General features: G+C 41.2%; 1 protein-coding gene across 6 annotated transcripts in view; it reads right to left on the reverse strand.

Moving 5' to 3' along the window:
- The window catches only part of ZNF335 (zinc finger protein 335), a 1,318,033-nt gene that overhangs the window by 644,789 nt on the left and 645,453 nt on the right, over positions 1-27,791 (reverse strand). For all 6 annotated transcript variants that reach the window (XM_044090241.1, XM_044090238.1, XM_044090239.1 and 3 more), the window contains one exon: positions 19,646-19,722. In XM_044090241.1, coding sequence (XP_043946176.1) covers positions 19,646-19,722 — 77 coding nt within the window. The remainder of the gene's footprint in view (positions 1-19,645; positions 19,723-27,791) is intronic.

The following is a 27,791-nucleotide window of genomic DNA, read 5'->3' on the forward strand; positions in this document are numbered from 1 at the left end:
TAAGGTTTAAGTCGCTTGCTCTAGTGGTTTTGGTGGATTTGGATTTTTGAGGTGGAGCATGTCCATTAATTCCGGGTTGGACATGGCCTTGTATGTCAGGCACATGTCACCTCTGAGCAGACGGTATGCAACTGAATAGAGCTGGAGTTTCTTCAATCTGGCAGCATATGACAGATTTTGGAGTCCCTTTATCCTTTTGGTGAGGAACTTTTGGGGTCTCTCCAATTGCTGCAGATGTCGGGTGCGATACATCCCGAATGGGGCATTGTACTCGATCATTGGTCTGATAAGTGAAGAGTACAGGGAAACAATGACCTCACTAGATCTGGATGTGAATCCCTTCATGATCAGGTGGGCAATGTAGAAGGTCTTTCTAACCACTTTAGCAACATGAGTGTCAAAAGAAAGGCCACTGTCAACCTGGGTCCCCAGGTCCCTGATAATCTCTTCTGTGCTTAGTGGATTGCCACCTATATGGTAGCTTGGGGTTACCTTGTTTTTCCCGAAGGGTATGACTATACATTTTTTGGCGTTTAACTTCAGGCCATGGCTCTGGCACCAGCTATCTGTTTCCATGAGTCCCTTCTGAAGGATATCCGTGTCCGATGCACTTTCCACTATGGCGCCCAGTTTGCAGTCGTCTTCAAACTTTGTCAGCCAAGTCCTCCCATGTTGGCCTGTACTTCTGAGAAGTAGATGCCGAACAATAGGGGGCCAAGGACCGAGCCCTGTGGGACACCGCTTGTGACCGGCTTGGAGTCTGACATAGCGCCAGCAACTCTAACCCTGTGGGTTCTGTCCTTAAGCCAGTTTGCAACCCATCTTGTGATATATGGGTTTACATTTAAGCTGGTAAGTTTTTCTACAATACCCGAGTGGGGTATTGTGTCGAAGGCCTTTGCAAGGTCAAGGTAGGCTGTATGGACTGCCTTTCCCTCATCAATGGCCTTGGTGACCGTTTTGAAGAAGTCGACCAAGTTCAAAAGGCATGATCTGCCCTTGACGAAGCCAAACTGGGTTGGGTCCAATGTCTGCAAGTTCCCTATATCTTTGTTTATGAGCTCCATTATGATCCTCTCCATAGCTTTGCAGACTAGACTTGTTAAGCTTATGGGGCGGTAATTACCAGGGTCCGTAGAGGCACCGCCTTTGTGGAGTGGGACCACAGTTGCCGTACGCCACTCCTTGGGCACGTATCCTGTGGTAAGGCTGAGATTAAACAGCTGCCTTATGTTCGGGTTTAATTCCTCATTTAGCTCGTGTAGCACACAGCCGGGGACACCATCCGGTCCCATTGATGCTGTGTTTTTAGCTTTAGAGAGAGCAGCTTTCACCTGCGCATTTGAGATGTCTGAGAGGCTACACTCTGCTGGGATAGTTATCTCTCCTTTAGGGGGGGAGAGGGGGGTGAAGTTTGCACTGAACCTGTCTGCCAGTATGTTGGCAATGTCTGTGGGTTCAGTGATTTATGTATCATTTTGGACTAATTCTGAGCATATCTGGGAGTTTCCACCCAGGTTCCTAACATAGCTGAAAAAGGCCTTATGATTGCCCTTTGAATCCATGGCAATTTTTCTCTCAAAATTGGCCTTAGTTGATTTTATGAGTGCTCATATTTTTTTATTAATAATGATCAGGGGTGACTTCCCTTTTATGGATTTTGTTCTATCATGTAATAGCTTTCTCCTCTTATTATAAAGTTTGTTAATGGCTGGGGTCCACCAGACTGGACGTTTGCCCTTTGTGGAAAGAGTCTTGGTTTTATTTGGGATTGCCTGATCCATGCAGTCCTGGAGGTGTTCATAGAAGGCATTTGTAAGGGCTTCCGCAGCTTGGGTTGTGGTTTCCACTGGCTCAGGGGCCTTGAAGGATACCACACCAGTCTTGAGTAGTGTGAAGTTTGCTTTAGAGAAGTTCTTCACTGTGGTCTTTTTTGTTTGGGGTGGGGGCGGGATGTGGATTTCCAGTGAGATTAGTTTATGATCAGATCTCACCAATGAGGGATATACTTCCGGTGTGGAGCATTTTGTCCCCATGTTTGTGATAATGATTAGATGTCACAGAGGTATCTTATGAAATTAGACAAAATAATGTCTCTCTATAACTGAAGGATAACTGTCTTAATGTCTCGTAAACATGGGTGTTTCAATCATCCAAGGATAAAGACAATTATTTTCCACTTTTATGAAATAATTCACCAAAAACTGACATTTTTTCCATAAAAGATGCACAGATTATGCAAGGAACTTCCTCTATATGTCCACAGCTGTCAACTCATTTCCATATTTAAACACAGTCTAGAAAAATATATAAGCAACAAATGTGCATGCCCTACATTAAGACATTTCACCTCTTTTGTGGCCATGTGTTAAATGCTTATGTACAAATCAATGCATCTATACAAAAAATGACTGATACAGTCTATTCCTTTTTAGTTAGTCACCACAGAGGATTGCCTTTACCTTAGACAAGAGCACAGTAAGGGAGGGGTCTATAGCACATGTAAGAGGGTGACCAGTTTGTCTACTAAAGGCTAGCTTAAATAAAAATGCTTCTGTTATTCCACTTCTGCATTAACACATCCCCTGTTAAAGAGTATAGTTATTAATGTCTTAAAGAGAACCTGGTACTCTGGGCAGAAATGTTGCTAGACACTACAGTGATGATGTGCAACATGTTCACATTACCGACAGACTGCAGAAATTACAGCTGTGTCAGACACAAGAGTCAACACTGAATAATTTAGTTTAAATATTACATATTAGAATAAGATGGTGACAAGGAAACCACTACCACAGTCAGCAGTTTTACTAAGATAGGCCAACTAAACAATGCCTCAGTATTAATATACGCATTTGGAATCTTATTCTTTAATACTTTCTGGAAATGGTAAAGTTAAAACCAAGCATATCTTCACAGAACAGCAACTGCAGCTGCAGACATAAGTGAAGCAGCAATTGTTCCGAAATGACACTGTACTACAGTAGAACCTACCTTATCTACAGTGGTAAGCAGTTCCAAAATCCTCTCTTTAATGTCTCTCACAATCCTTATCCAGTTCTAAAGCAGGACTCTATTAATGAATCATCTGAGTTTGGTAGATGATGGCCTTAACTGCTAGGTCAGATGAAGTCTGATCCTCTTACCAATCCTGTTACCTAGAGTACATTATTTGGCAACTACTGCTGATTTCTCCCTAATAATGAACAGAACAAAGGAAAATATTACCTGAATCCATTTACACATTACCTTGAAACTCTTACAAAGTTATGGAGTGATATATCAAGTGCTTTCAGAAACAGCAGACTTGAGAATCTGGTGGTTTGACCATCTCCTATATTTAAATCCTGCAAAAAATGTACGCAACAAGCTTTCCTATATATTAAGAAATTATAACACTCATTTCTTTAGAAGGGATGAATGATGTTAAATCTGCTATTTCAACACAGTTTCCCCAAAAGAAACATCCTCAGAGAGGGGGAGGCCACAAAACAGGAACTCCAAATTCTCCAAAATAGAATAATACTCACATTCAAAGGAGAGCTTAAGTGTTTCTCACTCCATCAAGCCACATATTCCACGGCAGATTCCAATGCTCATGCTGTCAAAACTCAGCTTGCAGAAAACAACCATTAAAACTTGTAGCCTGTGAGAAGCAGGCACCAGAATTGGATAGTAACCACACTGGGAGTACTATAGTCTAATGTGAAGCTGGGCATGAAATGGTAGTTGTGAACTAGATATCACGCCTGTGTACTTCCCCATTTCTCAACTGAATAATGACTGCATTTCCCTAGTGTTGACTGAAATCACATTCTGAATTGAAGGCTTGGACACTGGTGGTGTTCTATAAAGAATACTATAAGTAGACTATAAGGCAACAATACAGGAGACATGAATGAAAACGCTGGCAGCCTTACAAAAGTCTAAGTCACCTACCTGCCCAGTGGCCTGGTAGCAGAGACAGGTAATGGAATGAAATAAATGAAAGACTCTGAAATTATACCTGGGATGGAAATCCATAAAAAAGGTAGCTTATAAATGAGGGATCTTGAAAAACAGAAAATAGCAAGACATAAGGTATGGAACCTGCAAGAACTCTACTAATTATAATCCACTATTTTGCTGAGCAACAACAAACAGGATGGACATTCACATGATAAATCAGTTACTGAGGTAAATGATAAAGGGCCTCTAAAGAATTCTGAAAAAGCATCACTCTAATACAAGCAGATGGTAGACAAGAGTTCATTTGATAAACCCTGTCTCTGTATGTTCCAGATAAAGTTTTCCCTATTTTAAATACTCATGACTCCAGCAGCAGTGCTAAGAAGGCAGAAACAGAGTCCTAAACAGTTACATTCATTTGCAGAAGGAAGGCTTTTAAAATGTTTTCTAACAAATTTCCAGCACTATACCTCATGCACATAGTACAAGATGCATGGCTATGAAATAGCTCAAAGTAGAAAATACAATTGTTGTGGTAAATGTTCCAGCAGATGTTGCTCTTCAGGTGGATATATCAACCAATACGACTGCAGTAGGACAGCCTTTTAGTAGGAGTCAGTAAAAGCAGGTAAATTCACGACCATACTGCAGCAACAGCAGATAAATGCATATTGAAACCTTGTAATAAAATTCTATGTTTTTACAGCCGTACGTTACACGACCATTATTTTGTCTTTGTTTCTGCATTTATCTGCTGTTGCTGCAGTATGGCTATGAATTTACCTGCTTAATGTTCGTTTTTATTCTCATTGTATTGGCTTTGGACAGAAGCAGGAGTATGGCAGAAGGAATTACTTTGATTAATATTGAAACCTTGTAATAAAATTCTATGTTTTTACAGCCGTACATTACACGATTGTTATTTTGTCTTTGTTTCTGCATTTATCTGCTGTTGCTGCAATACGGTTATGAATTTACCTGCTTAATGTTTGTTTTTATTCGTGTTGTATTGGCTTTGGACAGAAGCAGGAGTATGGCAGAAGGAATTACTTTGATTAATATTGAAACCTTGTAATAAAATTCTATGCTTTTACAGCCGTACATTACACAACCATCATTTTGTCTTTGTATTTAAATATGTTACCAATACATGTAACTCTGTATGAATTCTGGGTATACTGCAGGTGCCATGAAGAGCACTACTGGCTAACATCAAAGATTGAAACAATACTAATTTCTTGAACTTTAATTATACCCTGACTTAGGAATGGGATCCATTTCCATTGAGGTATTAGAAACCCAAAAGGCTTGGAGAAATTAAACATAAACATTTTGTAACAGGATTGCAATGAAGTCCTGTTAGAACTGTACAGCAAGGGAAAGAGCACAAAACAGAGAGCAAAGAGGATGCCCTCAGTCCAGAAGAAAATGATCTATGGGAAGACCTGCTTGATTTAATAGAAATGAACATATTAAGTCAGATGAAAGAAATAGATTGTATAAAGTAAAGAAGATCCAAAATGTTAGATGAACACACTAAATGGGACTATTAAGAGGAAACTCATGTAATATAGCAGAAATAAATAGAATATATGACACTGCAGCTAAAGTAACAGCAAATGTGTTGCCTCAAAAATGTAATGCAACAAAACAAAGGAAGGGAACAAGTAGAATGCCACCATGATGGCACAGAATAGAGAAAACTATAAAGCAACTAAGACAAGAAGTATCACTGTTAGACGAATACATAAAAGGGAACAGATAATCAAAAATTCTTAGAACGACAGATGTGGGAAACAATATTACACCGGAACATAATTAGAAGTTATGTACTCACCATAACGTTCCATCTGAGTAGGTGTATTCATTTGTCTGCAACCTGTGGGTTATGGATCCGATATCGGATCCGAACCGGCATGGTTTTCCAGCTATGGATCCAAGCTCTCAGCTCCTCCCCTCACCCATAATGCCCTGCTCTACCCTCATGACCTCAGATCGAGTTTGCCAAAGCAACCATACCCTAAAAAGGGTAACAAGGAATATGCAGGAAACTGAAAGGCCAGGGGATAGGAGTGCAGACAAATGAATACACCTACTCAGATGGAGCGTTATGGTGAGTACATAACTTCTAAATCTGAAGTAGGATATTCATTTATCTGCAACCTGTGGGACAGAGTCCCAAGCTACCTGAATCTTGGGCGCCATCATGGAAGGATATTCCGAGCACCGAGCCAAAGGATGCTCTACCCCTAGATGCAAGATCCAACTTATAGTGGGAAATAAATGTATGAGATGAAGCCCACGTGGCTGCTGCACAAATATCAACTAGAGGAATCCTAGCCTTGAAGGCTGCCGAGGTAGATACTGACCGGGTTGAATGGGCATGAACACCCCGGTGCGGCCTTCCTGACGCTTGATAAGCCAATAAAATGCACTGTGAAATCCAGCGGGACAGAGAAACTTTAGAAATTGGCTTGCCCAAATTGAATTTTGCAAAGGAAATAAACAGCTGGTCGGATTGCCTATGACCAGCTGTCCTGTTGAATAAAATCTAAGTTGCCTGTGAACATCTAGTGAGTGTAGCTTATATTCACCTTTGTTTTCATACTTAGGGAAGAAAACAGGGAGGTTAATGGATAGATTGATGTTTGCTTCAGAAGCGATTTTAGGAAGGAAGGACGGGTTGGTCCTGAGGGAGACACGGTCCGGATGAAATACCAAGTAAGGAGGTTTAGCTGATAAAGCTTGAAGTTCAGAAACTCTCTTGGCTGAAGTAATGGCTACCAAAAAGGCTGTCTTGTAGGACAAGAACTTAAGATCCACGGCTCGAAGGGAGCGGTCAAGGCCTGTAGAACCAAAGAAAGGTCCCAAGGAGGAACTGCTTGCTTTATAGGGGGCCTGAGAAGGAAAGTACCTTTAAGAAATGTTTTGCACAATTTGGCTGACATAAGAGGATTAGACTCTTGACCAATGTGATAGTGAGAAATTGCCGCCAGTTGAACTTTGACTGTGGAACTGCTGGCACCATCATTAAAGAGAGAGGTTAGAAAGTCAAGCACTACAGGGAGAGGAACCGTGAAGGGATTTAGGCCTTGCCGCTCCGCCCACACAGAGAAAGCGTTTCCATTTGCTTGGTAAACCTTTCTAGTGGATGGTTTATGAGCCGCCACCAAAATAGCCTTAACCGGTGAAGAAATACCGAGTCCTTATCAAGAGTGGAACTGGAGCAGCCAAGCGGTCAGCTTCAGGTTGTCCAGGTTCGGAGGAGGAATGCAGGATGGATGGGATATCAGATCCGAATGGGATCTAGAATCCAAGGAGGATTCACCGAGTGAGACCTTAGAAAGGGGAACCAGATCTGTCGAGGCCAGAATGGAGCAATGAGAATCATTCTGCAACCCACCCGAGAGGCTTTCTGAAGAACTTGCAGCATCAGAGGCAAGGGTGGATAGGCATACAGAAGACCGGGTGGCCAAGCATGTACCAGAGCGTCTCTTGGGGTACCTCCGGAGGAGGTATTAGAGCGAAAAACTGTCGCACTTGGTGTTTGAGGGAGAAGCAAAGAGATCGCAAGAAGGGTTCCCCACCGTGCGAATATGCTCCGCTACTTGACAATTGAGAGACCACTCGTAAGGGGTCAGAATGGTGCGACTGAGCTTGTCCGCTAGGATGTTGGACCGACCGGAATGTGCGTTGCTATGAGAAAGCGATTGGTGGAGATTGCCCATTCCCAAACTCTCATGGCCTCTCGACAAAGAGGGTATGACCTTGTTCCCCTTGCTTGTTGATGTACCAGACAACAGACATATTGTCCGATTGAATCGCAATTGTTCCCAAGGGAAGAAAGTCCTGAAGTGCTAGCAACGCTAAGAGCACTGCTCTCATCTCTAGAACATTGATATGCAGTAAGGTCTCTGAATCGTTCCACGTGCCTTGGACTGTCCGGCCCAAAGTGCCCCCACCCGAGGCGGAGGCGTCCGTGGTCACCGTGGCGAGAGAAAAGCACAAAATGGGCGACCCTCGTGGAGATCCGAGTGGAGCCACCACAAGAGGGACCGCTTGCAAGCCTTGCTGATCGCTATGGGATGATGCATGGGGAGAGCAAGGTATGACCACTGTACTAAGAGCGTCCACTGTAGAATGCGCATATTGAGCCTGGCAAGAGGAAGAAGTGCTATAGCCGAAGCCATGGACCCTAGAGCCCTCAGGACCAACTCCGCTGGAACAGAACTTGAATGGAGAATGGCCCGCACCTGGAGCTGCAGATTTAGAACTCTGTCCGCAGTGAGGAAGGCTCGTAAACTCCTTGTGTCTAGTCTGGCCCCTATGAAATCTAAGAGCTGCGTGGGTGCCAGGTTGGACTTGTTTGTATTTATTGTGATGCCCAGAAATGGAGCAAGATGGAGAAAGGAGTCTCGCCAAGAGAAGTAGATGCCTTGTTGGGGCGGTAAGGAGCCAGTCGTCCAGGTAGGGAAAGACCTGCACCCTGAAGCCTCAGGTGGGCCGCTACCACTGCTAGTACTTTGGTAAACACCCTGGGGCTGTGGTGAGACCAAAGGGAAGGACCCGAACTGGTAGTGACTGGCTCCCAGCCGAGCGGAGAAACCTCCTGGAGCGCCTGTCCATCAGGATGTGGTAGTCTGGCGTCCTTGAGATCTATCGAGCACATCCAGTGATCTTCTCCCAGAAGGGGAGAATAGATTGCAGAGTGACCATTCGAATTTTTCTTTGGGGACTGCCAGATTCAAGAGAGAGAGGTCTAGGATTGGTCTTAGTTCCCCGTCTTTTTGGCACTAAAAGAATCTGGAGTAGAACCCTGATCCGATCTGGTCTGGGGAACGGGCTGGATGGCTCTTTTCTTTAGCAGATGGCCAATTTCTGCCAAAGCGGCCTCCCTTTGACCGGGTGGTACGTCTGGGAGGGACTCCATCTTTGGAAGGTGAAGGAAAGGAATGCGATATCCCTGGATATGATTTGGAGAACCCAGCGGTCCGATGTTATGGACTCCCATGCCGCTAGGTGCCCCGAACGTCCCCGACTGCCTCCAGAGTAGAGCAGTCGGGCAACCCTCAGGGTTGCTGCGGGCCGTTCAGAGAAAGGTTCCCTGGACCCGAAGTTTCTGGGAGCCCCTCTGCCTCTAGGGCGGCGTCCTCCCTGTCCTCCTCTGCCACGGAAGGACTGGTTGTCCGGAGCAGGCTGGGACTGCTGCGACTTCCGAACCACATCTTCTTCTGACCCTTTTGGTTCCTAGAATAGGGCCTCTGGGGTGCAGAGAAGCGGATTCACGGCAGACAGCGTCTTCCGTCCTTCTCGCTCTGGGTCAACGCCTCGAACGGTCTTGCCAAACAGAGCAGAACCATCAAAGGCGTTATAAGCGGCGCCTTGAAGGGCTCAGAAAATCGCACGGAGCCAGGCCTGGCGTCTAGTGACCAGTCCTGTCCCGCAGCTCTAGCGCCCTCCGTAGCATGGGAGAGTAGCCGCATAGAAGTATTTGTGACTGACCTAAGAGTGGCCATTTTGGTGGAGTGCAGAACTCTGTCCTCCTCCGAAATGGACTCAGGGGGGGATGCAGCGTACTCCTTAATAAGGTCTCGCTGCATCCGAATAACATGTGCCAAATAGTTCAGCGCCCTTACCGAGAAGGTCGCCGAACTGAACATCCGCTTCCCCAAGCGGTCCATCATCCGAGACTCCTTGCTCGGTGGGTGGACTGAGGGACTCTCCTGAGCCAGTTCCCTCTTTGTGGCCGCCACCATCAACATGGCATCTACAGGAGGCCCCTTACTCCAATGGGTCCTGTCGGAGGGCGGACTAAGGATCCTATCAGGTCTTTTGGGAATTGGCTCCACGGTGTCCGGTTCCTTCCACGCCCTGGTGGTAATAAGGTCCACCAGGGGGTCGGCAGGGGGGGACACCCAAGAGGTAGACGGGCCCGTTTGAATGCCTCCAAGAACACGGACTCGTCCGAGGAAGACTTGGGGCAGACCACCCCTATTTCCATGATGTCTCCAAGGAGACATCCTCGGGGTGACCGTGGGGAGCCTTCCTTCCTCCAAGTCCGTGTCTTCAGTGAGAGACTCGGGAGTCAATGTGCCTCCTTTTGCGTGGGGCCTCCTCTGGGGGCTGTCAGAGGAGTCCTCAGCAGCAATTTGCTCCATGGGAGCAACTTGGGGCACAGAAGCGGGCTGTCCCAGGGGCCGGATGGTGGAAGCCTGGCCCAGTGCAGAGGGAGCGGGACGGGCGAGCAAGTGCCGGGGTCCGGAGACCCTCAACAGAGCCCTCTCCACTACATCAAAAGCCGAAGGAGCCGACCTCGACCAAAGGATCCGACAATCGGCTCCCCTCGGATCCGAAGAGTGGATCGGAGCCGCCTCGGCTCGGATCCGGGACAGTGCGCTCCGACACAGACGGCGGGCGAGCACTGATCCCCGGATCCGGCTCGGATCCAGGCTCCGAGATCGGGTCCGACGCGCAGGGTCGGATCCGGTACCAAGTACTATCGGCTCCGACCTCCCCGGCCGGCTGCTCGGCTCCAGTTGCTCGAACCCGGATAGCGGGTCGGAGAAGGAGCAATAGGCTTAAAAGGGTGTTGAGCTCCCCGAGGGGAGGCAAGAGCACTCCCATCTGCATCTGGGCCTGGATGAACCTTCTCATCATCCGGTCCAGATCAGCATCGAGCTATGGGTAGATCTCGACGAGGCTACCGAGGTAGGCCTGGAATGCCTCCTCGATAGCCTCGACAGAGATCGGGTCTCCTCCTCCTCAGGACCGGTGAGAAGCACACAGGGGACCGGAGCTGAGAAGGAGGAGACCGGGAGAAGCCGCTTGGCTGGCGGGCGAAACAGAGGTCTCGGCCCGCCGCTTGTGGTGCTTCTCCCTCCTTTTAGATGCATCCCTCTCCTCTCCAGAAGCGGGAGTTTGAGTCCCAGGAGCAGGAGGGGTGCCACAGGGGAACAACTGCAGCCGCAGGGGAGGCGGAGGTCGGAGCCGAGTCCGGCGGTAAAAGACCCGCCAAGACCAGCTTGGACCTCCGGCCTCAGTGCCCTGGGGTTGAACCCTGCACAAATGGAACAACCAGATGTGAGGTGTTCAACCCCAAGACATAACACACCGAGTGTGGCCATCAGCCGGTGAGAGCTTATGGCCACACTCGGGCATTTTGAAAATATAGACTTAGGCTGTTCAGCCATAATCTATAAAACCCAAAGTTACAGAAAAGTAACTTAAGCAACAAAAGAAAGCACACAGGCCTACACACACACTCAACAGCGAGGGAGGGAATAAAAATTATTACTGTAACTTAAAACAAACTTAAAACAGTCTATATTAACAGGAAACCTACTACTTTCACACAAAAATTGTTAAAGAAACAAAAATTCTCTGTTTTATACAAGAAAATAGTCTACTTAGCTGAGAGCTATGTATCCACATCCAGTTACCAGCGCGGCAAACAAGATCTGAGGTCATGAGGGTAGAGCAGGGCATTATGGGTGAGGGGAGGAGCTGAGAGCTTGGATCCATAGCTGGAAAACCATGCCGGTTCGGATCCGATATCGGATCCATAACCCACAGGTTGCAGACAAATGAATATCCTACTTCAGATCTTATCTTGCATTATTTCAATAATAAACTACAACATCAGCCAAAGGAGATAAAAACTTGAAGTTATTCCAATAAATACAAAGGAAAGGTAAAAAAATAAGCAATTCATTAATGACCCCAAAAGGTTTTTATATAAAATTGAGAAAGAAAGCAAAAAAGAATGGAAACACTACCAAAAGGAATAAATATGTATATTTTGGAGAAGCATTTATGTACACTGTGTTGAACATAAAGATACTGGATAGATAGAAAAGCTAAAACAAACAGCAAGAAACTCTACTATAGAGGATATGAAATGGGAGGATGTAACAGACAGATAAATTGAAACAAAATTAAGAAAAGCTCCTAAATGGAAAACCCCAGTGTAGATTAGAGTGTGTATGTACCTTTAAAAAGCTTTCCAGTGAGCTAGCATGTGTATATAAATACTGAGCACATGCAACCAACACTGCCATTTTTGTAGTGAGCTGCAGATGTATAAGCATGTATGTATGTGTAGTAGTCAGTCAGTTCATTTATATCTCATGTTGCTGCGATCAGTCCTGATGTGTTTGTATGTAATAAAGTATATAAATGAACACCCGAGCCTCTTTGTCTTAACTAGCCACACAACGCGAGCAACATGGTGTCAGAATGGGATCCAGAGTTACAGCCACGAGGCAACTGGTTAAAGTTGGAGGAATATACAGGACTGGATCATCCCTGCTGCTCAAATGACTCAAAAAACAGGTCTGAAATGAATTCCAGGTACTAAAACTTGCTTAAATGAGTTTTCACTCAACGAATATAAAATGAAGAACTCAAAACAAATTTCTAGTTAAACAAAATGTCCGAAACTGCGACATATTGATAAAATTTTTCAAAATAATTATGAAAGTGTTTGAAACTATATCCAAGACCATATTTTTTCACCACGTGCTACTTTTCCACATTAACTAAAGCTATTCAAAATATCCAAAGTGCACAATGTGCTCACAAGTTTGTGCATTATTACAGTGCAGTTATTTCTCAAAGTACAGCCATTTCAAAGAATATTTCGCAAAGTACAGTATTTCAAAGATTTTATTGTGCATCTGAATATTGTTACAAGTACCAGGTGTGTGTGTACATGTTCATACATAATTATATGTGACAGGTATAACTACTGTTTGTTGGCATGGCAGAAGGATTTTGCAGACCTAGTCCACTTGTATTTGATAAGAATATTGCGGAAAACTGGAGTGTGTTTGAGCAGAAGTACGATACTTTCATTCAAGCTGCATTTTCTGACAAAGATGTACCTACAAAGGCATTTATTCTGTTTAATTTAGCTGGTTTAGATGCCATTGAAAGAGAACATTCATTTGTATACACACCTGCTGTATATGCAGGGGAGGGGGAAAACCGCCATATAGTGGTACTGGATGAAACAAGGGAAGACCCAGAGTGCTTAAACAAATTTAGAGAAATGTGTAACCCCCAAACGAATATTACAATGGAAAGGCACTTATTTTACACAAGAGATCAAAAGCCTGGTGAAATTTTTGCAGCATATAAAACAGCATTATTTCTTAAGGCCAAATCGTGTAGATTTGGTGAATTAAGGGATGAGTTGATAAAAGACAGGCTTGTGTGTGGTATTAAAGATGATGCAGTGAGAAAGATCTTGCTTTGAGACAGTGATTTAACTTTGAAAAAGGCCACAAAGATTTGTCAAATAAATAAGCTCACAGAAAAGCACATAAACATGCTTACAAATGAGAAACGCATGTTTCCAGCACCTTCCAAAGCTAATATTGACAGTATGCAGCACGTGGTTAAAAGATACAGGCCCAAGGGAGGGGCAACTTCAGTGAAACCCAGAACCTTTCTAGCAAATTCCAATGCTTTGTAAAGCAGACATGCTCAGTGAAGCACAAGGGTGAGTCAGCGTGCCCTCACCTAGCCTCATAGTCAACTGTTGTAATTGTGGTGGAAATCATGAATCTAAAACAGAAAAGTGCTTAGCTTTTGGTCAGCAGTGCCACAAATGTAAAAAGTGGAATCATTTCCAAAGGTTTTGTAAATCAAAAGAGGTCCATTATTTTATTAGAACAGAACATTCAAAGAAGCAAGCTGATCAATTAGAAAGCTGTGACCCTACTTTTATGTTGATGGTGTGTCTGTGCTTGGTGTAACAGTCAATGCAGTATATTTGTGGGCAAAAAATGAAGTATTTTGTACTGTTTGGGTTAATGGGAGATCTGTAGAGCTCAAGGTAGATACTGGCTCAAAGTGCAATGTTATGTCAACAGAAACATTTGCTAGAGTAAAAGCTGCAGAACAATGTGATTTGACAAAGTGTGTGAAGCTTGTTGCTTATTGTGGTAAAGAGATTCTAACTGAAGGCTCAGAAGTGCTTTCATGTTTCTGCTGGGAATAGCTATGACGATTTAAATTTTTTGTAGTCAAGAGACACGTGCAGTCATTATTAGGCCTCAGAGATGGTTTGAAATTGGAACTGCTTTCACTTAATAAAGAAGTTCACCATGTAAGCCTGCATGACAGTTCAAATTTTGGCCAAACTATTTTTTGTGAGTATGCTGATATTTTTGCAGACAACCTAGGCAAACTGCCAGTTGTGTACTCCATGAAGTTAGACCTTGAAGTCAGCCCAGTCATCAGACCAGCAAGGAAAGTTCCAGTTGCTATGTAGGGTAGAGTCAAAGCTGAGCTAGAGAGAATGGTGCAGCAAGGAGTGATTTGTCCAGTAGAAGAACCAACTGAATGGGTATCCTCCATGGTGGTAGCTCATAAGAAAAGCTCAGATGATATCAGAATATGTACTGATCCACGAGACTTGAACAAAGCATGAAAACAATCTCATCATCCAATGTGTACACTCAAAGAAGTTGCTGCTCTTATTCCAAATGCCACTGTTTTTTTCTGTCTTAGATGCAAAAAGTTAATTTTGGCAAATTTTGCTTGATCGAAAATCTTCATTGCTAACCACTTTCAGTACACCTTGTGGCAGGTACAGATTTTTGAGAATGCCATTTGGGATAAATTCTACCAGTGAAGCCTTTCGGCTTGCAATGCAACAAATTTTTTCTGGCCATCCATGTACTATAGTAGATGATATTCTTGTAGGACGCAATGGTGAAGTCGAACATGATAGAAACCTAGAACAAGCTTGCTAACTAAATCTTAAGCTGAATCCTCAGAAGTGCAAATTCAGGCTCCAAGAAATTACTTATGTTGGTCATTTGTTTACTAGTTCAGGCTTACAACCAAATCCTTCCAAGCAAACAGCAATTCTTGAGATGCCAGCACCAGACAATGTTCAAACCCTACAGAGCTTTCTTGGCATGTTTAACTATTGTGGCAAGTTCATTCCAGATTTGAGCCAACTTTCAGCACTGCTAAGAGGCTGACACGCAAAGATGTAACTTGGTCCTGGTGAGAATACCACCAAAGAGCATTTGATATCCTGAAAAAGAGAATTGCCAATCCACCTACTTTATGATACAATGATGTTCACAAACCAGTTACTCTTTCTTGTGATGCTTCTAAATTTGGCCTTGGTGCAGTCATTATTCAAGAGGTTAGACCAGTACCCTATGCATCGAGAACTCTAACCCAAAATGAGATGCAGTATGCTCAGATAGAGAAAGAGCTTTTGGCAATTGTGTTTACATGCTTGAAGTTCCATGATTTTATTTATGGCCAACCTATTCAAATTGAGACTGACCACCAACCTTTAGTCACTATTTTGAAAAAGCCCATGCACACAGATCCTGCGAAACTACAATTCATGATGCTGAAATTGCAAAAGTACAATTTACATTTGGTTTATACAAAAGGCAAACTTCTTTATCTTGCTGATACTTTATCCAGATCGCCCAGAAAAAACACTGAACAGCATGAAAATGAGATACCTAATTTTGAAGTCATTGAAGTGAGAAATTTTTCTTCCACACGTCTTGAGGAGTTTAGAACTCGCACAGCATCAGATCCAATTCGCCAGAGGCTCAACCACTTTATCAATTGAGGATGGCCTTCAAAACAATCTTGTTTATCAGTATAAGTGCAACTTTCTTTTCTATACAGAAATAAGATTTTGTTAGACAATGGTATCATCATGAAAGGCCCTAAAGTGATTGTTCCAAAGTCCTTGCAACAAAAGTATATTATGATCTTGCATCGTGGCCACCCAGGAACTGATTCTACCAAAAGAAGGGCGAGAAGACTAGTATTTTGGCCTTCTATGTCAAGAGATTTTGAGAGAGTATTTTCATCTTGTTCTGTTTGTAATAGTACTAAACCGCATCAACAGAAAGAATCGCTTCAGCTAAACCAGATTCCTGAACTACTTTGGTCAACAGCAGCTACCGATATTTTCGAATGGAATGGTCAACATTACTTGGTGTTAGTAGACTTATTCAAATTGGTTCGAGATTGACCTACTTCCTAATCTCACGTCCAGTACTGTCAGTACTAAGTTGAGGAGACATTTTTCTGTTAGTCCACACAAAGTTATTTTTGACAATGGTACACAGTTTACAAGCCAGCAGTTCAAGAGATTTGACGAGAAGTGAGACTTTATTCATGTTACAAGTAGTCCAGAGTACACACAGTCAAATGGTTTGGAAGAATGTGCAGTTCAAAGTGCAAAACAGCTGTTAGAGAACTTGAAATTATACTATACCGATGTTTTTCTTAACTTATTAAATGTCAAACATTCCTCTTGATAAACATCTTGGTTCATCTGCTCAGAGACTTGCGTCGAGATAAACTAGAACCACACTACCAATCAGTAGCAATCTGTTGGTTCCATGTGCAAAGAACAATAAAGCAAGGAAAGCTCAACTCCTGAAAAAGCGTTTGTCCCATAAGTCCTATTATGATAAGACCAGCAAACCGCTCAATCCATTACAAGGGGAGATAGTGAGGATGCAGACACTAAAAGGTTTTGATCGGATTGGAGTCATGAAAGGTTTATGTCCAGAGTTGAAACTGCACATTGTGGAATTGTAAGGAACAGAATTTAGATGGAACTAGAAACATTTAGTACTGGTGTCCGAGCCAGTATTACAGCATCTTGCCTAGGATAAAGACTAGTTCTCAGAGTGACTTATCCAATGTTCCAGTTGCAGAGGACATTCCAGCAGATATCCCTGTTCCTGAGACTATCCCTGAGAGTCCTAAAGCAGATCATTCACCAATGACTGCCTTGTTGCTAAACCCAGTCCTAACTGCTACATTACAGGATCAGGTCGCATTTCACGATCTTGTTCCAGATACACAGCAACTTGGACATGAATGTTGTTTATTCATTATTGTCTGTATAATTTGAATGCCTATTCAAATGTCATTATCACTGCAAGGCAGCTCAGTAAAGAGGAAGGATGTAGATCAGTGTGTATATGTACCTCCAAGAAGCTTTCCAGTCAGCTAGCACGTGTATATAAATCCTGAGCACATACAAGCAAGACTGCCATTTTGTAGTGAGCTGCAGATGTGTAAGCATGTATGTATGTGTAGTAGTCAGTCAGCTAGTTAGTTTATATTTCATGTTGCTGCTATCAATCCTTGTGTTTGTATGTAATAAAGTATATAAATGAACACCGAGCCTCTTTGTCTTGATTACCTACACAAGACTAGCGACACGCAGGCTCAGGTACAATACCCAACTTCTGTCAAAAGGTATTAACACATTTAAAAATTACTTATATGCATATCCCAGACATCACCTTGGTTAATGGTAAAAAAAAAACATGCACCTCCTTAACAGTGAACCTACAAGCCATCCTAAATGTATACCAATAACTTGCCTTCTGACAGCGTATAAATTATATACTGAAATTCATGAAGACAGTGTATAGCCAATTAAAAAAACTTATCATGGCAGCAGAACAAAAAAGTAATGTGGAGCAAATCATCATCTATTGTTAAACAAAGCTGTAATAGGGAGCTGTAAGAATGAGAAGAATCTAAGTATGGCATGGACAAATTACAAAAAAAAGCAATCAACAGTATTCCACATTCATGGATATGGAATGCATGCAGATGTACAAGGACAACCCACACTGATCAATTAGAATTGCAGTGCTCGAAACAGTGGCAAACCACTTTGCAGATGAGCCATGATAAAGGACAAAACATTTTTCCACAGATAAAAATTCAAAGGGGTATATTCCAGGGTGACTATTTGCCACCACTGCTGTTTTGTCTTGCACTCAATCCAGTAAGCTCTACTTAATAGTCTAGGCTTTGATTACAACTTAACTTCCAGAAACCATCCTTGTTCCCAAACATCTCATTTAGATTTTGTGGACCATATAAAATTGTATAGCTCATCAGATGAAGATCAAGCAACATTACAAATAGTTAATTTTTTTGAATGATATAAGAATGATGTTTGGTATTGATAAACGTGCAAAAGCAACGTTTACAAAAGGAAACCTGCAGCACCAAGAAAATATCAACCTGGGACATGAATGGGATAAAAAGAAACGAACTGAAGGGGGAAGCAGAGTATAAATATTTTGGAATAGACAAAGGATCAACAATAAAATGTGAACAAATGAGTACAAGGCTTGGTAAGGAATACTTCAGAAGACTAAAGCTAAAACTGAAAACTGCCTTGACATCTAGGAGTAAAATTCCAAGCTATAAATCAATCTGCTTCTCCTTTTCGAACTTACAGCTCTGGTGTGACTGACTGGCCCCAAACACTGAAATCAGCTGGACAACAACAGAAGAAAAATGCTTATTTAATAACATATAAACAGTGCTTATCAAAAATACATATATTCATTGGTCTGAAGGAGGAAGGGCCTCCTCAAAACTGACTCTGCAGGTCTACAATCATGGAACTGCATACATATTCACTGACATCAGTGGATCCAAACACAGTGAAAGTTCTAAAGCACGAACAGAAAAATCTAAGACATCTTTGCTTAGCTTAGCAAAAGCATTTCAGAAAAGAGTGAAAATGGACAATAAACCAGAAGTAGACAACTGAAAGTGCAAAAAAAAAAAGGATCAGAAGAAAAGGAAGGAAAACTGGAAAGCTCACAGCTCCTAGAACAAGTACACATTCACCAGGATTTGGCACAGGAGTGGTTAAGTCGAGGTGAATTTAAACCAAAATATAAAAGACTAAATACTGGCCCTAAGACAGTGGGCTACTTGCATGGCAGTTCACAGGTTATGGAAAACAGAACTGAAAACATTTGTACATCTTATTTCTGGTCGTGACACAGTCCTGGCTGAAGATCTATATACTAAAAGGGAATGCAATGTCGCAAGAATGATGCAAACAATACAATATACAGATAGCTGAGAAGCACTGGAAACATGGACCCCAAATCAATAATGACAAAAATGAAGTCTAGATCTCATGGGATCATCCAATACCAACAGTTAAGAAAACTTATGCAAGAAAATCAGATATAGTGGGCCGAGAAAAAAAGACAGAAATAATGTTAAACACTGAAATTATTACACCCAGTGATTACATCATCTTATGCACTGAGACATGCAAAGTCATAAAAATATCAGGATTTGCAAACAAAAACAGCTGCAATATGGAATAAAGATACTCGGACAATTCCAATAATAGCAGGCACAACAGCACTAACAAAAATTAATATGTTACCAACTCATGTAAACCCATATGACTGCAGAAGGAGGCAATTTCAGCTGCCTTATGAGTGCTGAGAAAAGCACTCTTGGATAACATCAGAGACTGAAGCAATACTAATTTAATCATCTCTAATCTTACAATGGTGCCCATTCCTGTCATGGAGTTAAAAACCCAAAACTTTTGGAGAAATTAAAAAAAACACATGCGCGCTGGCACACACCTACACACCTACACACACACACACACACACACACACACACACACACAGTTTGCGGCACACCAAGAAATATGTAATTAAGAACATCTTTGCTTCAAAGAACGTACATACGAAAATATAAAAAATACCAAAGTTATTCTCATACGTTTCTGTGGGACTTCAGTTAGAATTCTTTGCGCAATGTGTACTCTGTTTGGTTGGAGGAAGATTTAAAACAGCAAGTAAAAATATACAGTTCACAAGCCTCACTCAGCATGTTATCAGCTTACCGGCTGTTGCCAACACTCTGAATGTGAGTCAACAGATGCATTTTGAAGGTGTATCTCTTCTTGAATGACTTGCCACACTAAAATAAATAAAATACACAATATAAATAAACAGCATACAAGAAACAACATGTTTATGCAAGATAGCAAAGCTTTCTCTGATTAATTACAAGAAAAAAAAAACAGGCTGGAGGAAAAAAGTTAGTTTCTGTGACAGAGAATTAAACTGCTACTACTGTATTCTAGACGTAGGCATTTCTGCCCAAATTCCTAGCTAATTTTCTGTTGGCTCTTTCGTTTTGTCTGCTGAGATATGCAGCAGTGGGCTTTGCTCTGTGCAATGCTGTACTAGCCTGTAGCAGTATCCCCACACTCTCTACTAGTTCTATTAGAGCCCAGTACTGTTTTAGAATACCGTAAGCTATTCTTTCTCATTTTATCTATTACTTTTCCCCATTCTTACACTTCAAAATGAGTCAGCCATGTTCCTGTAATATTGCTTATCCCTTTTACACTAAAAATATGAGCCACCTATTACTATATTAAAGTATTCTTGAACAAAAATGGAAGGTTAGCCAGCTTGTTCACCCTCAGCTGTCAGCCTCACAGCACTTGGCATACTCAAGAGTGTGTAACAACTGCCTGATACTCTTGCACAATGAATTATTGCTTAGCATGCCACTACCTATGTGTGACAGATGCACACATGTAGCCAGACTGGGGGACTTTCTTTCACAAACACGACCTGTGACCACACATGTGCATTATTACAGAAACTTGGTTTAAAAGTGTAGAGGGACTGTCCTTCATTCTAGGATTTTGCACTTACTCCCAACCTTTTTGTTAACTGCAGTGGTGTATCAATATTCGTTAGGGACCACATCACTTCCAGGGAGATCCCTGGAGACCCAGAAACAGAACTGATTGAGATCTAAATCACACTACAGACCAACTGTCAGATCATAGCATGTTACAGGACCTACTTTATACCCCGAGAAAACTGTTAGTTTCCTAAATATTCCAGATCTAGGAGACTAACTACCCCACAATAAACTGGGATACCTACCTCAATGGTAAGTTATACCCAAAATCTCCTTGTCTTCATAAACAAAAACTCCCTGGACCAAATTGTCCAGGAATCCACTAGAGGATAAATATTCTTGAAGTGTTCCTTACTAACATGGCACTGATATTATCCCTGACACTGCCTTCTATAGTTAAATTTGATCACAAACTTTTAACCTTTTCCTTCAAAATATGCAAATGATTGGATGCAAACAAGTTCAGAGACTCCATAATTCAAGTCTGCCTGTATTATCTCAGACACTGACCCAATTAATTACACAAAGTGCACCTAGATGAATGCATTGATCTAGCAGAACCTACTAGATCCGGAAAAAACTGGAAGTCCAACCAGACAGTCCACAAACACACACACACACACACACACACACATTATATATATATATATCAACACAATCTAAGAAAAGAAGCTTATTAAATAGTACAGTAAAACAAAAAAAAACTTCAAATCACGGTTAACATTAAAAAGCTATTGAAGGAACTAAAAAACATCATGAGGAAAACAAAAGCAACCCTAATGAACTTAAGACTGGTATCATAAGCTAAAGACAGTTACAAATCTTTCTTTAGTTACATTAACAATTAAGGAATAAAACCCAACACTGCTCAACACGTTTCCAAAATGGCACTACCTACTCAGGATACAATAGAGATGGCCAACATACTAGCAAACAAATTCAGTACAAATTTCACCCCTGAAAAAACTAGACAAAGCCTACAAATCCCACAGAATCTCACCCCCCCCCCAAATTATAAGCAAAGAGCATCTGTAAAAAGTACTATCCAAATCAAAAAACACCATCGATGGTGCTTGTTGCCTGATAAGCCATACAAAACATACCCTAGTGGACAGGACATACTCCTACAGCTATTCAACCTGAGCTTAGCCACTGGCTTTGTCTCTGACATATGGCATGCAGCTGTAGAGAAGTCACTTCACAAATGTGGACCTACTACTGACCCCAGAAATTACATACCCAATAAACTAAGTAATCTCATCTGTAAAGCCATGCAGAGTACCACAACTGTCCTAATTAACTATGATATCAAAAATGTTATTAGGCTTGACTCCCAGTAGCTCAGCTTTGATAAGGGTAGATCCTGTTTAATGAATTCTGAACTTTTACAAAAGTAATACAAGCCAGAGACAGTAGACAAGTTGTCTATACAGCATACCTCAACCTGGCTAAGGCTTCTGATACCGTACCACATGCTAACCATAATTAATAAACAACCTGAAAGAGCTCCAAATTGGTCCATACATAATTAGGTGGATAGTAAATTGGATGAGGGCTAATACCCATCTAGTGAATGTGGCAGATATGTCCTCAACAAACCTGAAGGCAACCAGTGGTATTCCTTAGGGTTTCATACTGGGACCCACACTATTCGGCATCTACTTCACAGATCTCCAAATTACAAATACGGATCTCTGGCTAACCAGATTTGCAGGTGACTGCAAACTTAGCATCATTCTCATGTACCCTTCGAATATACAGAATCTCCATATGGAACTCGCAAGTCAACAAGTGGTGCTCAAAAAGTGGATTAAATTTTAATGTGAAAAAGTGCAATATTTGTACATTTTAAACAAGCCTAGTTCAGTAAATAAAATATGGTGAAGAGACATATCTGTCATCCAACACTTACTCCTTCTCTGGAATAAGCTTCCAATCCAAATTAAGCACTTTACTTTCTTCCTTCAAAAAGGAGTTTGACAACTGGATGAGTATCCACAAATTTACCCCTTTTTAATTTCTCCAAATCTTTTGGGTTTCTAATACCATGACAGGAATGGACCCCATTCCTAAGTCAAAGTATGATTAAAGTTCATGAAAGTAGTACTGATTCACACACTGATCTCAGCCAGAAGTGCTCTTCGCAGCACCGCCAGTAATGACGACTTCTGCAATTCGTACGGAGTAACCTGTATTGGTAACATATCTAAATATGATTGTAAATTCTTTTTGATAAGATCCATTTCTCCTACTGCTACTGGAACTGTCTGGGTATCTTTATTCCACATTGTTCTCGTTTCTGCCTGCAAATCCTGATATGTTATGACTCAGTGTCTGTCTGTACACAAGACACTGTAGTTACTGGGTGTAGCAATTTTAATGATCAATGCTACTGTTGTCTTCTTTTCATGGACCACTATATCCATTTTTCTCTCATCTATCCTTTGAACTGTTGGTAATGGGTGATCCTATGTGATGTAGACTTCAACATTTTCTGTGATGCTTTGCAGCTCATGTTTTCAGGGTTTTTCACCTACTTCAATATTATAATGTTTGCACAATTCCCAGTGCAACAGTCTTGTCACATTATGCCTTTCAGTATACAGTCCTTCTGCCATTAGTATATCACAACCAGCAACAAGGTGTGCAACTGTTTCCAATTCTGTTTTAAAAAACCCACATCTGTCTGTTTCTCTCACATGTTCAATGGACTTTGTAAAACAACGTGTACCTAGCCCACTATCTTCGTCCACCAATATTAACATTTCATCTCTTGGTTTGAATTTGCCTCTCCTTAACAATTGCTACATTCGATCCTGATCAATGTGAAGTTCTTCCAGCAGTTTTCTATACTTGCAACTATATTTATGCATTTTCCATATTTCTTGCCTTCTTATCTGATCCTTCAGCTTATGGTCTTTTCTTTTGTTTTTTTGACACATTCAGTTGCTGCCTGATTTTTATCTACTTATGTTTTGATTTCCATTCTCACTTGGCGCCGATATGCTTCTGCTAGACTACGAAAGGAAGTTATCTTTGATTTAGTTTCTTCATGTTTCAAAACTTTCACTATGTTTGGGTCTTCTGAGGTCAGCAGATATGTATGCAGTCCCACGATTGCAGTTCTATACATGTAATCAATTTCAAGGAGGCCCATACCTCCTTCAGAATGGGGAAGATATAATTTTGGTACGTACTGAATTTTATAAATCATCTGATGAGTATGAAGCGTCCTTCTTGTTTTCCTATCTAATCTATCAAACACCTTTTGGGGCCAGTCAGTCACTCCAAAACTGTAAGTTAGGCAGGAAGAGCGAATTGGTTTATAGTTAGAATTTTGTTCCTAGATGCCAATGCTGTTTTCAGGATTAATTTAAGTCTTCTAAAATATTCCTTACTAAGTTTTATTCACATTTATTCATGTTTTATTGATGATCCTTCATCAATTCCCAGATATTTACACACTCCCTCTTGCTCAAGTTCTTTCATATCACATTCTTGTCCCAAACTGTTAGCTTGGTGCTGCAGCTGTCCTGCTTTAAAGGTTGTTTTTGCACATTTAAAGACCAAATGACATTCTTATATCATCTGAAAAAGTTTTGACTATTTGCAGTTGTACTTTCAGTTCCTCATCTGATTAGGTATACAGTTTTTAAATCGTTGACAGAGAAGATGAGAAGTCTTGACACTGTTCCTTTCTGGGAGACAAATTATAGCCATGACCTAATCTGTTAAGCAGACAGCTTATTGGGTTAAGGGCAAGGCAAAAGAGCAACGGTGACAGAGTCACCCTGGAATATCCCCCTTTGGACTTTTATCCCTGGAATAATTATTTGTCCTTTATCATGGCTTAAGTGCAAAGTGGTTTGCCACTGTTTCATGGTCGCTGTGATGTAATTTATCAGTGCAGGATATATCTTATACATTTTTAAGCACTCTTATCCATGAATGTGGGATACTATCAAATGCTTTTTTGTAGTTAATCCATGCTATACTTAGATTCTTCCCCTTTTTACAGTCCTCCACTATGACTTTAACAACAAATGATCCTTTGTTCCATATGACTTTCTTTTATTGCCCTATTGTTCTATTGCCATAATTGAGTTTTCTTCTAAATGACTATAAACTCTGTCGGCATCAATTCCAGTGTATAGTTTATATGCCATCCAAAGGCAAGTTATTGGTCTACAATTTTTAATGTAGCTTGCAGGTTCACTCTTAAGTAGGTGCAGTGCTTTTCCTGTTGTTAGCCAGGTCGGTTTCTGTTCAGAGTGCGCATATAAATAGTTCGTACTCATGGGTAAATCTACGTGCAAAGATGTTAATACTTTTAACCAGAAGTTAAGTACTGCATCTGGGCCTGGGGTTTTCCAATTAGAGGCTTTTCTTAACTTTGTTTTTATCTCTCTGTATGTTACTTCATCCCATTTCATATCCTGTACCCTTGAACTTCTTATTCTTTCTTTTACTACTTCTATCCATTTACCATCTTTATGATGTTCCACAGGATCTTCATAAATACTTCTCCAAAAATATATCTATTTCTTCTTTTTTTGGTGGTATTTCCACTTCTTTTACCTTGTTTCCCAATGCTCTATAAAACTTTTTGGGTCATCAATAAATTGCTTATTTGTACTTTTCCTTATATTATCTGTATATCTTCTAAGTTTTTCTGCCTGTGGCTGATATTTTTAATTCATTACTTGTAATAGTGTATGATAAATCCTGATCCATTATAATACTGTGCATTGATTTTATTATGTCTACCTTTCTGAGTATTTTTGTTGATCTGCTCCCTCTTCTATACTCTAACAGTGACACTTCTTGACTTAACTGCTTTATAGTTTTCTCTATTCGATACTTCCATGATGGTATTCGATTTTTGCCCTTCCTTTCCCTTACTACCCTGTGTTCTTTTGGTAGAATTTTATCTGTTATGAATTTAGCTGCACATTAATATATCCTGCTTGCTTCTGTTATATATCGCATGGATCTCTATGGGCAGTCCTAATTACTGTGTTCAATTGTTTTATCAAACTTCTAACCTTTGGGTTTTATTGATATTCTGCAGTCTACTTCTTTCCTTGATCCTAATATGTCTAAGCAACTCTTCTCTAAGCTCATTTTCTTCCAGACTAGGGGCACATTTTTTGTTCTCCATTTCCTGCAGGCATTCTACAGAATGTTCTATATCATGTTCCTGTTGCACATTCTCTTCAATTTCATCCTGTGTCATCCGTTGCTCTGTCATATGAGAACTCACTGGCCTATCACTCCTCAACATCAGAGTTGCCACAGTTTCCTGTTCCTTCCCTTGCTGTCTAGCTTCAAGTGAGCATTTATACTAGTTTCTTGTGGAAGGCTCCAAAATATCTTCATATGGCAAGTGACCTGGTGCTTCCTGTTCCACTGGCTTCTCCTTAATTTGGGTGTCCATTGCTCTATCCTGCTGTGGTGTTTTTTGAGTTAGATTTTTCTACACTTCGCAGGTACTCTATAACCTCAGTTTCTACTTCTTTAGTTTCTCCATGATTAATCTTCTTTTATACTTTTCCTCTTTGTCTTCTTATTTTTGTATTGTAAAGTTTTCTGTGCCCGGATTCCTTTGCCTGTATTTCCCTTCAAATATCTTTGGTGCTGCTCTTTTTGTACGGATTAGTTTTGCATTCTCCTTTGCATAAATATTACACATTATTAAATCTCTTTTTCTTTCTCATGCCCATATTTCTTCTTTATATGTCTCCTGATTGTCCTGTTTCTCCTTACATTGAGGACTCATTCCATCATGCTGTGATGTAACCTGTGTTAGACCTTCTACACCAAATCCTTCACTTCACAGGCACCCCATAACTTCAACTTCTGTTTTTTTTTTGTTTTTTTTTAACTTCTACTTTACTAATATTCTTTTCTACATTCCCTCTTTGTGATTTTTTTTTTTATTGTGAAATTTTCCATAACTGGATGCCTTTGCCTGTATTTCTCTTCAAATATCTTTGGGGCTGCCTTTCTGTATTGATTAATTTGGCTTTGCATAAATATTGCACCATATCAAATCTCTCTGTTTCCCATGTCCGTATTTCTTTTTTATACTTTTCAAAAATCTCTACATTTGTTGTTTATATTTTTTGCAGTTCCTCAGATGCTTATTTTCCCAAACAGATCAAAGTTTCTTGGTCTGTATAATGTTTTTCACAAATCTGTTGTATTAATGAACACAAATTTTTATTTGAAGCTTCTAACAGTTTTTCTCGTGGAAGTATTTTTCTTCCTTCTAGTTTCTCTCAATCTTTTTGTATATCTTGTGTCTGGAAATTCTGGCTTTTTGCACAACAATTTCTTTCTTATCCTCAATAGTCCACTCTATCGTCGTTATGGTTCTTCTTTGGCAAGTTTTTGTGATTTTTGTGGACTGCTATTTCCTTCTACAACAGGGGTAGGCCCATCCATCCTCCTCCTGGGCCTGACCTGGCCCCACTGTAGGGATGCTCCCATATTTTGAGGATTCTACATTGTCATTTTTTCCAGCCCTGGCACCAATGCACCTACCAGGATTGGGCACTTTTTTTATCCTGGGTCTTGTGCACCCAGCTAACTTTTTTTAATTTTTGACCTACTTCTGTCCACGATATATGCTACATAAAACACAGTCTGTATATCAGTGTTGTCTTGGTGATATTTTGTGAAAAACAAGGTCAACCTTGTGAAGTACTCACTAAGACTTTAGGATGAATTCAATTTCAGCAGTACTACTTTCCTTTGTTTGCTGACTTATCTCTTCATTTGGACACCCCTAGGTATGACTGGCCTATTGCTCCTTGAAAAAGGAGATAAGGTCTAATGGGGGGGGGGGTACTGGCAACTCATAAATGGTCACAGGGCCCAGTTGCCTTGTGTTTTCTACAATTCTGTGATTCTTTGATTTTATGAAACTGAGATGGCAAGGTAAAGAAAGTGATGGGCTAAGTTCTGGCTCAGAAGCCTTTGTGGTGGCAGAGACTATGGGTTTTGCAACAGAATGCAAACTTTCAGGGTAGAAAATGTGAGCTTGAGAAGGCTGTGATTTGGCTTATCAGATAAGACAGAACAGGAAAGAACTGCAGATGAGGGGACAGTAGGAAGACAGAAAACAAGAATGAATTATGCAAACTATGAAGATATGGGCAGAGGTAGTCAAGAGAGTACAGAAGGACAATGCAGGGAGGTGCAGGAAGTCAGGAAATAGGCAGAAAGCATGGAAAAATGAGAAGGTGAGACAGTCAGCAGGAAAACAGATAAGAAATCAAGGTGGGTGGGCAGAAACTGGTGACAAGTACGGAAAAGGAGTCAGA

Source organism: Protopterus annectens, chromosome 12.part0 (assembly GCF_019279795.1).
Source record: "Protopterus annectens isolate FY-2018-M chromosome 12.part0, PAN1.0, whole genome shotgun sequence".
Lineage (NCBI taxonomy): Eukaryota > Metazoa > Chordata > Ceratodontiformes > Protopteridae > Protopterus > Protopterus annectens.